General features: G+C 57.4%; 6 protein-coding genes across 6 annotated transcripts; 2 read left to right on the plus strand and 4 right to left on the minus strand.

The window, feature by feature from the left end:
* Window positions 1-452: 452 nt before the first annotated feature.
* On the minus strand, window positions 453-1,403 carry SPBR_05183 (uncharacterized protein; the record flags this gene model as incomplete). Its single annotated transcript, XM_040763460.1, has 1 exon — window positions 453-1,403. One exon carries the CDS (start codon window positions 1,401-1,403, stop codon window positions 453-455), a length of 951 nt encoding a protein of 316 aa, XP_040615485.1.
* A 795-nt stretch (window positions 1,404-2,198) lies between these two features.
* SPBR_04674 (uncharacterized protein) lies at window positions 2,199-4,886 on the minus strand (the record flags this gene model as incomplete). Its single annotated transcript, XM_040762951.1, has 4 exons — window positions 2,199-3,092; window positions 3,131-3,640; window positions 3,729-4,394; window positions 4,449-4,886. The coding sequence occupies 4 exons, from the start codon at window positions 4,884-4,886 to the stop codon at window positions 2,199-2,201; spliced, it is 2,508 nt and encodes an 835-aa protein (XP_040615486.1).
* A 488-nt stretch (window positions 4,887-5,374) lies between these two features.
* SPBR_05011 (uncharacterized protein) lies at window positions 5,375-6,706 on the plus strand (the record flags this gene model as incomplete). The annotated part of the gene is made up of 3 exons (XM_040763288.1): window positions 5,375-5,768; window positions 5,834-6,168; window positions 6,242-6,706. 3 exons carry the CDS (start codon window positions 5,375-5,377, stop codon window positions 6,704-6,706), a joined length of 1,194 nt encoding a protein of 397 aa, XP_040615487.1.
* A 778-nt stretch (window positions 6,707-7,484) lies between these two features.
* SPBR_04699 (uncharacterized protein) lies at window positions 7,485-9,994 on the minus strand (the record flags this gene model as incomplete). Its single annotated transcript, XM_040762976.1, has 2 exons — window positions 7,485-9,808; window positions 9,877-9,994. 2 exons carry the CDS (start codon window positions 9,992-9,994, stop codon window positions 7,485-7,487), a joined length of 2,442 nt encoding a protein of 813 aa, XP_040615488.1.
* A 317-nt stretch (window positions 9,995-10,311) lies between these two features.
* SPBR_04915 (zinc finger transcription factor) lies at window positions 10,312-11,946 on the minus strand (the record flags this gene model as incomplete). The annotated part of the gene is made up of 1 exon (XM_040763192.1): window positions 10,312-11,946. One exon carries the CDS (start codon window positions 11,944-11,946, stop codon window positions 10,312-10,314), a length of 1,635 nt encoding a protein of 544 aa, XP_040615489.1.
* Window positions 11,947-12,987: 1,041 nt separating this feature from the next.
* Window positions 12,988-14,253, plus strand: SPBR_05032 (uncharacterized protein; the record flags this gene model as incomplete). The annotated part of the gene is made up of 3 exons (XM_040763309.1): window positions 12,988-13,084; window positions 13,220-13,302; window positions 13,357-14,253. The coding sequence occupies 3 exons, from the start codon at window positions 12,988-12,990 to the stop codon at window positions 14,251-14,253; spliced, it is 1,077 nt and encodes a 358-aa protein (XP_040615490.1).
* Between the last annotated feature and the right edge of the window lie 770 nt (window positions 14,254-15,023).

A 15,023-nucleotide genomic window follows, 5' to 3' on the forward strand; every position in this document is an offset into this window, starting at 1 on the left:
TCTCGCATGTTGATATTGCACAAAGACGGAGAAATCTTTCAAAGGACACTGTTCAATGCTTTTGTTTTGGCAAAAGGACGAAGAGAGGGAGGATAGTAAAACTCAAGAAAACTCAAGAAAAAAAGATTAAAAAAATCCTAAAAAATAAAGGAAAGTACAGTAAGAATACATGTATTTACATAAAAAGTCAAAAGGAGAGAAAAACACAGGAAATGCGTCGGCCGGGAATCGAACCCGGAGCCAGTCAAGTTTGCCTGCGGTCCGCTTACTCTGGCGTCTAAGCGTAGTGGCTTCATTTTTTTTAAACGATATCCAAATAAAGTTCAACGAGTCGTATTCCATATTTGCAGACGAACTCTTCTCTGCTTTGTCCCGATATTCAAACACTAACCCATCACGGAGTTGGAATTAATTCAATTGCTATTGGTTCTGTCTTGTCTGTACTAGTTACATTACTGGATCGAATGCCGTCTTCGTTTTAGTGGCCTTGCCTCGGCCTCCATCTCGCTCTCTTGGTGCTCTTGATTCCTCGCCGCCTTGCGCTCTTCCAGCATCTTGATGAGTCTCTTTCTTCGCAGTGCGGCCTCCACCTCGCTCTGTTTCTTTGCTTCGTCCTTGTTCTTCTTCCTGACATCGGCCGGCAGCACGTAGAAGAACTGCTCGCGCTCGGACAGCTGGTCCCGGATTTCCTGGCGGGCCGGCCCCATCGTCGGCTGCCCGTCGACCAGCTTGCGGTCTGTGACCGACACCGGCCGGCGGGCATCGTAGTCTGCTACCGCCACAATCATCTTGTCCTGCGCCTCGCGCCGCTGCGCTGCCTCACGCTGGACGGCCGGATCCACGTCGGCGTTGAGTTTGTCCCATGGAGGCGGTTTGATTCTCGTGTACCCGTCGAGCTGGTGCACGGGCCGGGACGACACATAGTCGTAGCGGTCCACGCTGCTAGCACGATCCTGCAGGCCGCATTGCCGCAGCTTTGCGACGAATTCGGACGACTTTAGCTTCCGGATGGGATACAGGGCACCAGGTGGCAGCGGGGGCGACTCGCGCGGTGGCAGATAGCCGGCCGGCCGGTGGCGGAGCTGATCAAAGGGCGAGATCTGGGACTCGATAAAGTACGTATCCGTCTCGACAGACGCGAGAATCTCAGGAAGCTCGATGGGTGGAATTTCGGAATAAGGGTCGTTCGGCCGGAGAGCGGGTGTTGCCGGCCAGACGAAGGGTTGCCGATCTTCTTGTGTTGTGCTTGTGTTGTTTTGAGAGTCGATCGGTAGAGGCATTGTTTCATTTGGGGTGTCCAGATTGATGTCCATGTCAGTGGTGTCCATGTCGGTAGTGTCCGTGTCAGTAATGGCCATTTCCGTAACGTCCACTTCAGTAACGTCCATTTCCGTAACGTCCATGTTGACAGTTGTCGAGTTAGATAGTGCTGAGATTGAGAGAGCGACGCGTGGTAAAGCAATATCGGAATAAAGTGTTGCTTTGAGAGAAGTGGGAGAATTTATTTTGTAAGGAAAAGATAGAATCGACAGAGAAGAGTCATATAAAGGCGTAGACGTTTTAAAGTTCAGCGAGTGAAAGCCCTTCATCAATCTATGTAGCAGTTGAAATCTGATATACATGATGTGCGTTTGCAAAGTAGCAACTCACTGTCAAGGAGTGCATATGTACCTTTTCGATCAAACATATGAAGTTACGTGACTTTGATAATGTAATACACGACCGACTAGTCTAGCCAACGGCCACTCACTTGAACCTTAAATATTCCTCCTGCTTATTCACGACTACTATTTACGCACGCCTCGATACTCTCTGTAACTGTTTGTCCAGTCATGAGCTGACAATAATTGTTGTCGTTGGTTTATTATCTCATCTTTTGCGGAGTGGTGTAAGGAGAGAAGGGGGCGGATAAATAATTATGATAGGGTTCCGCAACGCCACAACAAACCTAAGCGTGGAATACTGTGGCCATGAGTATTTATGACACTGTTTTCGATTTTTTTTTTAATTTTTTTATTAATTTTTTGGAGAATCGTCAAAACGGACCATTTTCTTTTTGGCAACGTTGTAAACCGTGTGCACTCTTGTAGCGTGTCAGTTGCTGGGTTCTCCTAAAGTGTCCTACACGTTGGGTTGAGCGGGCAATGTTCTTTGTAAGGAGTATTTAGGACCCCGATCTCTACTTGGAGACTTCCAGCCTAGTCTGCCATGTCCGTCTCGACGAGCCAGAGCGGCCGAGCCGGCCAAAGGCTCTTCTGGTCCCTTGGAATTGTGCGGTGTGCTCCGTCCCACGACTCCACAAGGTCGCATGAGTCGTTGTATGCCCAGGCAATCCCGGCCGGCGCGTTCGCCCACGAGAAGACGACGTCGTGCGGCCCTTTTGTGCTCTGACCGACGACAATGTCCGTCACGTAACGGCAGTCTCGTGGCCGCCGCACGAACCGCTCGCACAAACAGGTGTGCTTCCTGGGCTCCGAGTAGCGGAACGTCAACGCGGTGGGCTGGGCCGTCGGCATCGTCGCAACCGGCCGGTCCACGTCAAAAAGGATCTCCTCGGTCACGCTCGCAAGGGGACGGCCGGTGTGCGACGCACTTGTGGCCATGAAGCGAACGTCGATACGCTCGCTCTCGATGGGGAGACCGCGAGGACGCCAACAGCCGAGCACCTCGGAATAGCCGCTGACGTAGTCGATGCGTAGACCCGAGCACCGCGGGCCTTGCCGCTGGATATGCAACCGCCGGATGCCCCCGCAGGAGAGCCACGCTGTGCGAATAGCGCCGACAATCGGATGTTTATCGAGTGGGTATGGCCAGACGATCGGGAGAAGGAACGACTGCGGCGTGGCCCCTGTATTGTGACCAGCAGCAGTACCTGTACCGGTTCCATGACTAGTGACTGGTCTATCCGCAGTACATACGCCGGTGCTTTTAATATGGCCGTCCAGCTCGGTCGTCTGCATGTCGACGACAAGCCCTGTTATTTCCTGCATTTCCTGCATTTCCTGCATTTCCTGCATTTCCTGCATTCCTTGTGCGCCACTGCCGGCGCTGGCGACGACAGACCACCTTACTCCAAAACGAAACGCGTTGGTCTGAGACGGAAACAACAGAGCGCGGCCTAGACTCGTACCGAAGACGAGAAACAGGCCGTCTCTGGCCCTTGGCATCCGGGGGGGGGGGAAGAGGGCCCCTCCTTTCGACTGCCGCCAATGCCGAGATCGCTGCGTTCCGGAGTGGCAGGCAAAATGACCATGACAATGCGCTCAGCCGGATGCAGCGGAACATGAACGGGCAGACCACGTGCATGGCCAACCGAATAATAGCTGGCAGACTGTCTGTGTCCGGCACGCCGCGGCGCAAAGTGAGAGACAAGTCCGCAGACGCCGCGGTTGTCGCCGTACGCCGTAAGACTCGTGGCGTATATGCCGTCGCTAGGACGTCGCAGCGGCAGATGCCCGCAAATACGCCAGTCGGCGTAGTGTAGGATTTGGCCTGGGAGACTCTCGGTATCGACCATATAGAGGTCGCGGAAGCGCCCGATCGGCCTCTCTGCATTCAGCATGGTGCACTCGGGCCAGGCGATGGTTCGTTTTGCCATCGAGGGGTGCAAATCAAGGCCGATGCGATTGACTTTAAGATCCTGCAAACGTCAGCATACTGCCAGATGTAGGCGCGGAAAATGCGATACTGCATGTCATTCTAATACACATGTACACATGTACACATACATCGACCAGTAGCTGCAACGTGCGCTCGGGATAGTAGACCTCATACACATGGGTCATGCCTGGCTGGCCGGGGGTGCCGAGCATAGGGGACGTCGACCGATCGGCATAGACAAGGACGAGAGCCTGGATGCCGTGCGGGCCCAACCAGGCCTTTGCGCCAACAACAGGCAAGGCTCGGACTGGAATGGCGAATGCATGGGTTGTGTTGTGGGTTTTGGCGCCCGATCTGTCCCGGGAACGGGAAAACGCTATCCTATGCAGGTAGGTATGCCGAAACATGGACACAGACGAAGCTTGGAGCGTGCCTGCCAGTCCTCTATCGGCAGCGCTAGCTTCGGGAGGCAGAATCTCCGTGACTGTCAAAACCGGGGTTGGCCGAGTATCTATCCGTGACAAGAGGACTTCCGCTGTCGCAAGAGCTCGGCAGAGCGCGGTTACGAGGCCTGACGAGCTGAGATAGCAAAGGATGGAGAGCTGGAGCTCTAATGGCATGACGTCTGTGAGGCGTTCCACAAAGCGGCGCATCGAGGCAGATGAAGACGACGACGACGACGACGACGACAGCACTGTCTCTGCCATCCATTCAGGTCGGGGTAGTCCTGACAGCATGTGCTCGTCCGCATGTTCTTGCTGCCGAGCACTGCGCGGCAGAATGGCCTGCGTTTGCTGGCCGAGCTTGTAGAGAGCCAAGAAGGACAGGCCTGGACACTATCGACGAACCACCTTCCAGCAGCAGGCGTGCATGAAGAACAGCACATGCTGTGGCCGATACTCGGGGTCGGTGCAGGTCCCTGAGCTGAGGCCGACGCTCAGCCGCTGACACGGTCTGCCTGGGCCGTCTTGTCTGCTCTGTCTGTCGCCGGGCCGATCGTCAGGCTTGCGGCGCAGCCGAAACCGCGTTTCATAGTGGCCTGGCCAAGAATCGACGTGCAGATCGCTGCGAAAGATGTGAAGCGAATAACTGGACAGGGGTTCCATGGTGGTGTTAAACACGCCCAGAACGTCCAGCTCCCAGTCTTCGCACCCGCTTTGGGCCGCGTCCGTTCGGCCGACATAATCGCAGTCGCGGTGTGGTGCAGGAAAGCGTCGCCGGCACAATATGCAAAACGGTTCCACGGCAACATGAAGATTGCTTCGGCGAAGTCTTGAGAAGTCCATGTTGCAACAATGTCGCCACATCGAAGGCTGGTACGGCCTTCACGCCCGGTCCTACCAAACGGATCATGTGAGAGCCATGCACTGTTGAATCAAGATGTTGTCGGACTGTCGCATTTTTATTGCGATTTGATTCGATGGATGTCTGACAAGAATTGTTTGTGGTAATACCTAACTGGGATGGGATGCCCTGCACTCCACCACATCATCCTACTCCCCGACAGAGCACATGGACGCTGGGGACAGGGCAATTCCAGCCATTTTGCAGGTAGTTGTCCAGCTGGTGGAGGACGTACGTATTCTTGTCAAACTGGATGTTGGAGGTGCATTTCGAGATGATGCGGCGTCTTTGGTGTACAACGTAGCAAGAAAAAAAGCGGGGACCTGCACGTGAGAAATCGCGCTTGTTCTGGCAGGCCAACTTCGAAATATCGTCCATCACCAATCTCCAACTACCACTGGCACAAAGCACCGCCCTCTCGAACACCACGATGACCTCCCCGGTGCCGCACCACCGGCACCAGGCGTCGCTAGAAGATGTGATCGACCTGTCTCCACAGCCGCCGCTCGGCCCCAGCCAACGGGCCCGCGCGCGACGCATCTTCTATCGCATCGCCGAGCGCTTCGAAGCCGCCGAGCCTCCAATCGATCCGCGGGCCCGGCCGCCGACCTACAGCCAGCCACTGCTGGTGCGGCTCACCTTTGAGTATGCACGGTCAGAAGAATCTCGCGACATCTTCCTGCGGGCGTTTTTCAAGGCCATGGCGCTTGATCTCGATGCGGCCGAAGGGGGCGACGATCCGGACCCAGAACTGGACTTTGGGGAGCTGAGGCCATTGTTCGTGGGCTTTGCAGATTACTTGATGGACAATTTCTTCCTGCCATGTACGGCATTTCAGCATCTCGACCCTCTGCTCTCGCACAAGACCCGGCCCGCTAACAAACCGCAGTGAAAGCATCGACGCGACGCACGCCGCAGCCGTCACCGGCCTACCATTCCGCCGTCCTCCGCGCACAGGGAGTCGAGACGCCGGCGTTCGTTGGCACACCTGAGCGGTTGTCCTCTCTTCGGGGCGCGTGTCTCGTCCGGGACCGCCACCGGTGTGTGATTTCTCGCAAGTTCAGCGACCGCGAATTTATTGCTCGGCTACGGCAATACGGCGATGACGCTCGTGATGACGACGGGATCCTGTTCTCCGAGCAGGATCCCAGTCTATTTGATGGTCTGGAGGTGGCACACATCCTGCCACACGCCCTGATGAAGTCCAATACCAATTTCGAGTTGGTATGTGTCAATTGCGCACAGCTGTCGTTTGTTTCCTTGTGCGGTCTGTACTGATACCGGGTTTGCATAACAGAATCAATCGCGCGAAGCGGCCTTGGCCATCCTGAACATGTTTGACAGCGGCGTCGCACACGTTATCAACGGCGTCGACATTGACCGCCCGCGCAACGCACTCACCCTCTCGATGCGCTTCCACCAGCTGTTCGGCTCCTTCGACGTCTTCTTTACACCCGTCACCGACACACAGCACACATACCGCATCGAAACGTTCCATCCAGTGCCCATAGCCCTCGGCTTGCCCGTGACACGTGCCCTGTTCATCACCGATACACGCACCATCGACCCGCCCTCGCCACGCCTCCTGGCCGTCCACCGCGCCATTGCGCACATCCTGCACTTGTCGGGCGCTGGCTTCTACATCGACATGCTGCTGCGGGACATGGAAGACAACGTGGTACGGAGCGACGGGACTTCAGCCCTGGGACAAATGGTGACGCTGGGCCTGGGTGGGTGGCTTGACGGGGCGGTTTCATCTTGATCGGTGGGGGAAGAGCGTTGCGTGTTTCGCGATATCCATTTGTTTTATGCCCATTCTGTTCTATCCGGTTGTTATACCCATTTTGTTATTTTCATTTACTCCATGGCAAGCTCAACAGGATTTATTCCCGGCTGACACTTTTAAAAAGTGAATTACTTTTGTGATGACCTGTGTCGCACTTTGGAGATGTTGCATAGATTCTTTGTATCATAGTACAAGCGTTGGCACATAAAACGTCAAAGGAAACTGGTTTGTTTGCCAGGTGAAATACATTTGCAAACAAAGAGTTCAAACAGCTCCACGGTGTTCATGGTCGGTGTTCGTGATGGCTAAGCTGTCCTCGTCGGACAACCTCGACAATGTGGTGGATCCACTATTACTGTCCTGAGCACCCTGAATGCTTTGACAGTGCGTCAACCGCCTGTAGCGCTAAATTTGCTATTTCGTGCCCCGCGTTCAGCGACGCGTCTTCCGGCCCCTAGCTCCAAATCGAAGCTACAACATCGAGCATCACCACCACCACGAACAAGCGTCGACAACGGCTGCTGGTTGGCGAGGCATCACTCATAACCTTTTTACTAGCGACGACTGGGGATAGTGATCCTTATCTCGGCGTCTCTTGTCGCCCGCATCGCTCAATTGATATGGCCATTGGCCAGTCACCGGCGGCATCTTCGTTTGTTGACATTTCGCCTTCCTCGACTTCCTCGACTTCTTCGTTCCTCGACTTCTTTGTCATTACATCGACCACCTCGACAGTTTCCTTTCCTTCTCCCTCTCAATTCTCATCCACAGCCAGCTGCCCACGATGCGTCGCTTCATATCGCCCGGGCGGATTGCCCTGCTGACGCTGGTCGACATGTACTGCAGCGAGGCCATCCGCGACAAGGACGACGACTTTATCCTCGAGCTCATCACCTGCTACGTCACCGACACCTACGCCCGGCCCACCAACCAGCGGCAGCGCTATCTTGCACGCTGGCAGCGTGCCTTTCTGAGCGTCGACCTGCTCGGCCACCTCCACAGCCTGCGGCCGGCCCTGCAGCGCTGTTTTATTGCGTTTGCCCCGCCGGGCACCGACGTGCCGCTGTGCGCGACGCTCTGGGACGACCTGGTCGCGCGGCTCTGGCTGCGGCTGACGGCGCTGGACGACTTGGGGGCTTTTTTTGAGCAGCTGGCCATGTACATTGCGCCCACCTACGCGGAGCTGCGGGCCCACCGCGACCTGGGCATCGAGGACCCGCCGGACGATCTGCTGCTGCTGGACCGCCGCTCGCCCGTCGGCCTCATGGTCTACCAGGCGTGCAGCGAGTTCCAGCAGCTGTCGTTTGCGCACCGCTGCGCGCTGTGGGAGGACTTTGTGCGCTACCGCAACCCGACGCGGACCGACTTCAAGATCCTGTGGCCGCACGACTTTGGCGTCGACGACCTGCTGTTTGACGCCGTCCTGACGCAGGGCCAGGCCGACTGGGGCGCCGCGGGCACGGACGCCGTGGCGCGCGTCGTGTTTGACCGCATGCTCAAGGACGCGGCCGTGTCGGCGAGCCACGACGAGACGGAGAAGCTGGTCACGATGCTGATTGAGCGCGAGCGCATCGGCTTCCGGCCCACGCCGGTCCTGCGGGACGCCGCCGACGCGGTGATCCGGAGCGCCACGCCCATCCCGTCCCAGGCCACCTTCTACCGGCTGCTCGACGCCTGGCGCATGGGCGACATCAACACGGCCTACGACCAGCTGCACCGCTACTTTGACCTCGTGTCGCGCCAGGGCGTCGGCGCCGCCTTCGGCTACAACGTCGGCCCCATGAACAAGGGCGTCATCCAGCGCGACTTTGGCGAGCACTCCAACGACCTGCTGAGCATGCTCGACGCCGTGCACGCCGGCCGCGAGGCCCGCGACTACAACTCGCTGCGCTTCTCGCTGCTGTGGCTCTACATGTACGCCCGCGTGCTGCCGCGCCACATCCGCCCGCACCAGCTGCAGGGCCTGGCCGGCGAGGCCACCGACGGCCGCCAGGTGCTGCCCTACGTCCGCGACGACGCCGACGCCTCCCAGTTCCACGGCCACCACGCGCTGGCCACGCTGCTCGAGGCGCGTGTCGCCATCGGCGACGGCCGCCCGCCCCTCTTCGCCAAGACGTGCCTGCACCAGGCCAGCCGCCGCATCGTCCAGCACGGCGAGGCCACGCTCGAGGGCCAGCTGACGAGCACGCGCATGCTCTTCTGGGACCGCATGGGCCACGGGCCCCTGGCCGTCGTGCACGGCCGCGCCTTTATGCGCACGCGCCACGACAGCGTGCCCTTTGACGACGCCGTGCGCGTCGCCTCGCGCCTCGCCCTGCAGTACGCCCAGAGCGGCCAGTTTGCCCACGCCAAGGCAGTGCTGGACCAGCTGAACCCCGAGGGGCTGACGTCGCTCAAGCCGCAGGGCATGGTGCGCCACGTCCTGACCTACGTGGCCGCGCTCCGGGCCGTGCGCTCGCACCAGTTCGACGAGGCCGAGGACTTGCTGCTGCGCCGCCTGCCCACGGCCGGCTACCCGTCGTGCGCGCCCACCCGCGTCGACCGCCAGGCCCAAGGGCCGTCGCAGATGGACCCGGACCTGGCCGCCCAAGTCGCCCTCCTCCACGTCGCCTCCCTTACCCGGCGGGCCGGCGACGGCAGCGACGGCAGCGACGCGGCGGCCAGCGACGATGCGGATCGTACCGGCACTGGCATTCTTGGGGGGCCTGGTCATGACACCGGCGGCGGCGGCTCCCTGGTCGCCGCCCGCGACGCCCTCGACCGCTTCGAGGCCGCCTACGACAAGGGCGTCGGCGACCTGCACGTGCTGCTGCAAATCGCCCTGGCCCGCGCCGCCTTGTACGCCAGCGCCGGCCGCGGCCTGCGTGCCGTCACCCTGCTGCTGCACACCCTCCAGGCCTGCCTGCGCCGCCGCTACCATGTGTTGCTGTGGGAGACCGTCGGCGCCGTCGCGCGGCTCCTGGTCGCCGAGGGCGAGTTCCGCGCCGCCCGCACGCTCCTGGGCCTCGCCCTGCCGCGGTCGCTCGAGACAGGCCATGCCGAGACGTCGGCGCTGCTGTACCAGTCGCTGGCCGATGCCTGCATGGGCTTGGCGGGCACGGAGGCGGGGCCGTCCCCCCAAACACCGTCAGCAAAAAGGGCCGGACGCATGAAGCAGCACATGGGCCGCGCGTGGTGGTATCTCGGGCAGGCGCAGGCGTGCTTTGACCGTGCGGGCAGCGGCCGCACGGTGGCCCACGAGATCACGATGAAGCGGCAGGTCATCCTGTCGGTGGCCCAACAGGTGGGAGGTATTGGGGTGTAGGATAAAAGGGAAATGGAAATAATACAGCATGGACATTGGCGTTTGGCAGGGGGACTGCATACTTCACGGCATGGACGGGATGTCATAGCATGGGATTTGCGTTTTCGGTTTGTTGCTTTCATGTCGCATCTATACCCTTACTTAGGAGCACCAGCAGAGTTCTGTAAAATCATAAATAAATTATACATAAATTGTATAAAAAGGTATCCCATATCTAAATAGCATACACATGTCTTCATAGTCGTGCAAGAGGTCTTGCTAGTATCTGCCGGACCCCCTAGTCCTGCATCTCTTCATCACTATCCCCGTCGTCATCCGCCTCCTCATCATTATCGCCCAACAATAATACATCAAACAAGTCTGTCTGCTCTTGCAGTGACCGCCCCAAGTAAGTTCGACCCTCTTCAATGTACTGCACCATGCGGTCGGCCTCCTGCTCGATACGCGCCATCTCGAGCCGGATGCTGCCCACCGACTCACGCAAGTGCTGCAGCGACTGCGTCATCTCGCCCTCAATCGCTGCCTGCCGCTCGGCCTCGGCCCGCACGCGCTTCTCCAGGGCGGCCAAGTCCGCTTCGCTGCGCTGGAGCTGGCGTACGGCCTCTTCGGTCTCGGCGTGCGGTGTGAGGTCGAGCCTGCTGCCATTGCCAGTGTCCGTCACCAACGCATAGCTCGATGTCGATGCCGACGTTGTCGAGGCGGCCGCCAGCTGCTGGTGTGCCTCGGCCGTGGCCTTTTGGATGCGCGCGTGGAAGGCCTTGTGCGACTCGCCCTTGGGCGGCGCGCTGTCCAGAAACAGGGCCGGCACCATCTGGCTGCAGCCGTGGCACCGCCGCATGGCCGTCGCAGACGTGGCCGCTGCTGCTGCGGCCTCGTCGCCAAAATCGACAAGGCTGTTCGTCTCGTTCTCGGAGGCGCTCTGGCCCTTCTCCAAGCTGTGCATGGCCTGGTGCAGCTGGTGGAACGCCTCCGAGTAGAAGCTGCGGCCGCACGTGGTGCACGGATAGCTGGAGGCTGCAGGCGGCACGGTCCTCCCACCACCTCCACCGCCTCCACCACCCGAACTGGCTCGGTCGATCGCGTCCAGCTCGGCACGCAGCGCCAGTTTCAGGCGTGCCAGCCGGTGCCTCAGCCGCAGCACCCGGTCCGGCAGGCGTATTGTCTCGGCCTCCGCCATCGCCAGGTACCGCTGCTCGGCCGCCAGGTCGCGGACCAGGCGCTCGGCGGCAGCGCCCTGTTCGCGGCCGTTGCTCTTGATCTGGCGCAGCCGCTGCCGCTCGGCTTCGGTGCTCTGCACGATGCGGTCAATGTCGGCGGCGGTCAGGAGCGGCAGCTCGAGCTCCAAAATCCGCCGCACGACCGTCTCTTTTGTCAACTGCTCCTTGTACGAGAAGCGCAGCTTCTTGAACAGGCCCTCGAGGTAGTCCAGCTCGTCGAGCGCCGTATGATAGTCTGGGGTGTTGTCGTCGTCGTTGTCGTTGTCACCGTTCTTCCCCGTCCGCACCTTCACAACGGCCAGCAGCGTGTCGAGGCTCTGCTGCGTCTCGGGCGCCTGCAGGTACTGCGCCATCTGGTCCATGTGCACGAGGTTGACGTACGTGGCCGTTGGCGCGTAGAGCGCGTCGAGGGATGCACCGCCATAGCCCGAGCCGAAAGCGAGGCCCATGTCGACGGGCGTAGTCGTCGGCACGAGCGGCGCGCCTTCTGTGGGTGTCGGCGAGGAGCCGTAGCTGTTGAAGCCGGAGGCCGAGCCCGACGTCGACGCCGACACAGAGACGGACGAAGCGCGTGTTGAAGCACCGAGGTCAACGGATGACGCGTCCGTCGACCCGCCCGAGCGGCGGGAGGAACCTGAGCGCGTCGATCGTGCTGACATCGCGCCCGAGGACTGTGTTCGTGTGCGAGGTGGCATTGTGTGGTCGTGTCGAGTATGCAGCCAAAAGCAAACGCGTTCGGTCGAGTTGCAAAGACGAGACGCGTCGAGGGAGGGATATGTCGTGATGGGAGGTCGAGTCAGGGTGAAAGGAATGTCGCGGCTGCTGGGTGTTCTGGAAGCGACCGCTGTATGCAAGCCCTTAATGGATGCTGGTGAAGTGAATGAAAGGTGGATTCTGCAAACGGCATCTGGAAAGTAAACAAAGTGGGGGTTTGTTGACAGGACCATAGATCGCGCTAGTCCAAAGGCAGTAATTTTTCTGATTAGTCAGACGAACAACATACATCTACACGTACGAGACGGCGATGATCTCAAGTTCAATCGACAGCACACGAAAACGGATCCAACTCTTCTTTCTGTATTTGAATGGAGTGGAAGTATTTTCGCTATCAAGGGACTGGAATAAAATTGTAGCGTGGGAGTAATGGAGGCGTTGAAACAGAGTATTGCCAGTTGCGTCCAAACGTCCAAGATGCTTCAAGTTTGACCATTTGACGTCAAGTCGCCCTATGACTTCCGGGAAAATTGGAGGACATTCGTGAATGTATTTCATTAACACGGTGAAATTATTTGACATATCTATGGTAAATTTATGGCTCGGAACCTTGAACGCACGGAAAGTGAGGAATACCTGGTGGTGATTCATAGTCGTCTGATGTCTGCTTTTCCAGCCTTTTCGGCACCTCGTCACCATTGGAGCTCGCCGTTGTCCCAGCCACCACACCTTGGGTGTTCTCGTCTCTTCTTACCATTGTTCTGAGCTTTTATGCTATTGTTACAAATGTGCAGAGGCCTCGCTCCTTCCTTTTTGGTCTCCAAGGCTCCAAGGTAAAGTGGATGTCAAAAACTCCCGAGAGATAAAATGTGACCTTCTCTCCCTCTCTCCTTGTCTCTCTTCTTCCTTCTTTTTTTTCTCAGCCATAGTGTTCCTTTTGCTACTTTTATCGAGCGGTTTCTGCTTCTTTTTGACCATTTTGCGCCTTGTAACATCGACACCTCAGCATCAGTGACACTAGCATGCACCACAACTTTATCACTTCCACTGGCAACATATCCATCATGGCTTACAACGCCTACAAGCAAGCGACGCGGCAGCTCGAGGCCACAGCTCAAGGTCATGACGAGGTCGATGAACTCCCACTTCACGATGCACGCGTCCCCGTCCCCGTCAACGGCATGTTGTCTCTTCTTGTATAAATTCAGCCCTACGAGCAGCTACCAGGACATCAACTGACTCGGGAAGAAACAGAAAACTCTGGCCATGCTCATCATGCCCCCATCGACACACCTAAGCACGTGTCGCATGAGCCGCCGATCCGCATCGATCCCGCTGTAAGTAGCTCGTGGAACAATCTGCTCCTCGCCCTTTTCTGACGTGTTTTTCAGTTTACACAAACGGAAATTTACGATGCCGAGGCCGATTGTGCTGCCTGTGGCGCCATTCATGTTGGAAACACCGGGGATGTCCCGGCTGTGAAGTCAGCCGAGGCTCGTCTTGCGACCTTTTGCATGCACGGCGAAAGCGACCTTGTTCTTGGCGATTTGGCCTGGGGCTACCGACTGAAATACCACCACATGGTGTTTGCCGTGCACATGAGCATATCCGGCACCTTTCCGGAGTACCGCCACAGACTCCTTCGACCCTACCAAATCTCGTCGAAGCCGGATGCTTGTGACGTTGCCATCAGGCAATTTGTCCGGCCCATTGTCACTGTCACGGAGCGTTGTCCGTCGTTCCTATTGTATCGGTCGACACAGGTGTCTCGACATGATGGACCACAGAGCGAACCATTGGATTCCATCTCCATTGGGCACTTGTACATTTGCCCTCATGCCAACGTAACCGGCGCGGACCACATCGCGGCCGTCACCAACTCGGCCATCGAAAACGCCATTGCCAATGCCAACATGGGCATCACTGCAAAGCAGCATCTCTCGTGCCGCAGGTGTCCGACCGACATCGAGCTGGTGTCCGAACCGGGCTGTGTCACAGTTCGCTCTTGGCACAATATGGGCTACTCCAATACCACCCCAACGTCTCCGGAGTGGATGGTGCACGTTGTCTCGCCCGGAAACAACGAGTTTGTTGGTCCGGTTGTTCGTCACCGGCAAGGATCCATCCGTGCACGCTACGAGAGGGCCATCCAGCTGCAAGATCTCAACAACGACGTGTATACACAAGATGACGAGAACAATCCGATGACGTCGGCTGCCCTCCGAACCGCTGGACGCACCCTGCTCGGCTACCGTGTCCAAGGCCGTCGTGAGCTTAGAGGCTACTGAATGCAGGTCCAGGCGGAACTGGTTGTACACGGCGCAAACAATCCTCTTCATTGTTCTATCTAGGGTGCTATCCATTTGTTCCTAGTATTCACATTCTCGCGGCCCGTTGACGCTTGCGTTTTCTCTTCCTTGCTATTCGTACTACGCCTTTATTTTTATTTACTGACCAATACTGCGGGGTCACCGACATGGTATATCACTTGTTCCAGGAAGGCAAAAAGGAACGTGGGTGGTCAGAGGGCGGCACTGTGCCTGGAGAGAAATGTTTCATCTGCTTTCGGTTTTTTTCATCTATTTTCGGCTTATTTTGTTTGATCCTTTTGATTCTTTCTCTTTGACGTGCTTTCTTTTCCTTTTGCTTTCAGTATTTTTTTGTCATCTGTTCTTCTATAGATACTTTATTTTTCATCTTCATTTTCTTATACGTACATGCATAATGTCAATGTGTGATCCTCGTGACCGATTAAGCCACAATCTACAATTTTACAAACAGACCAGGAGTGGCATAATATATGTGGAAGTCAAGCGTGCACTTTGCAACAGCTGCGCTTATCCAAGGCCGACTCCGTCGGATTGATGACATGGTGGCGTAACACTATTCAATAGAGTGTCTAATAAGAGATAATAACTTGTTTATATCCGTCTCCTCGGATTCCTGTATACCGGCACATTTCCATTCGTATGATCCTCAAAGAAGGGCGGCTCCCCGTCATACCCATTCAAGATATGGAATTTCATAATCTCCTCGTTACTTTATGACGTATTCCGTC

This window comes from Sporothrix brasiliensis, assembly GCF_000820605.1.
Source record: "Sporothrix brasiliensis 5110 chromosome Unknown Cont21, whole genome shotgun sequence".
Lineage (NCBI taxonomy): Eukaryota > Fungi > Ascomycota > Sordariomycetes > Ophiostomatales > Ophiostomataceae > Sporothrix > Sporothrix brasiliensis.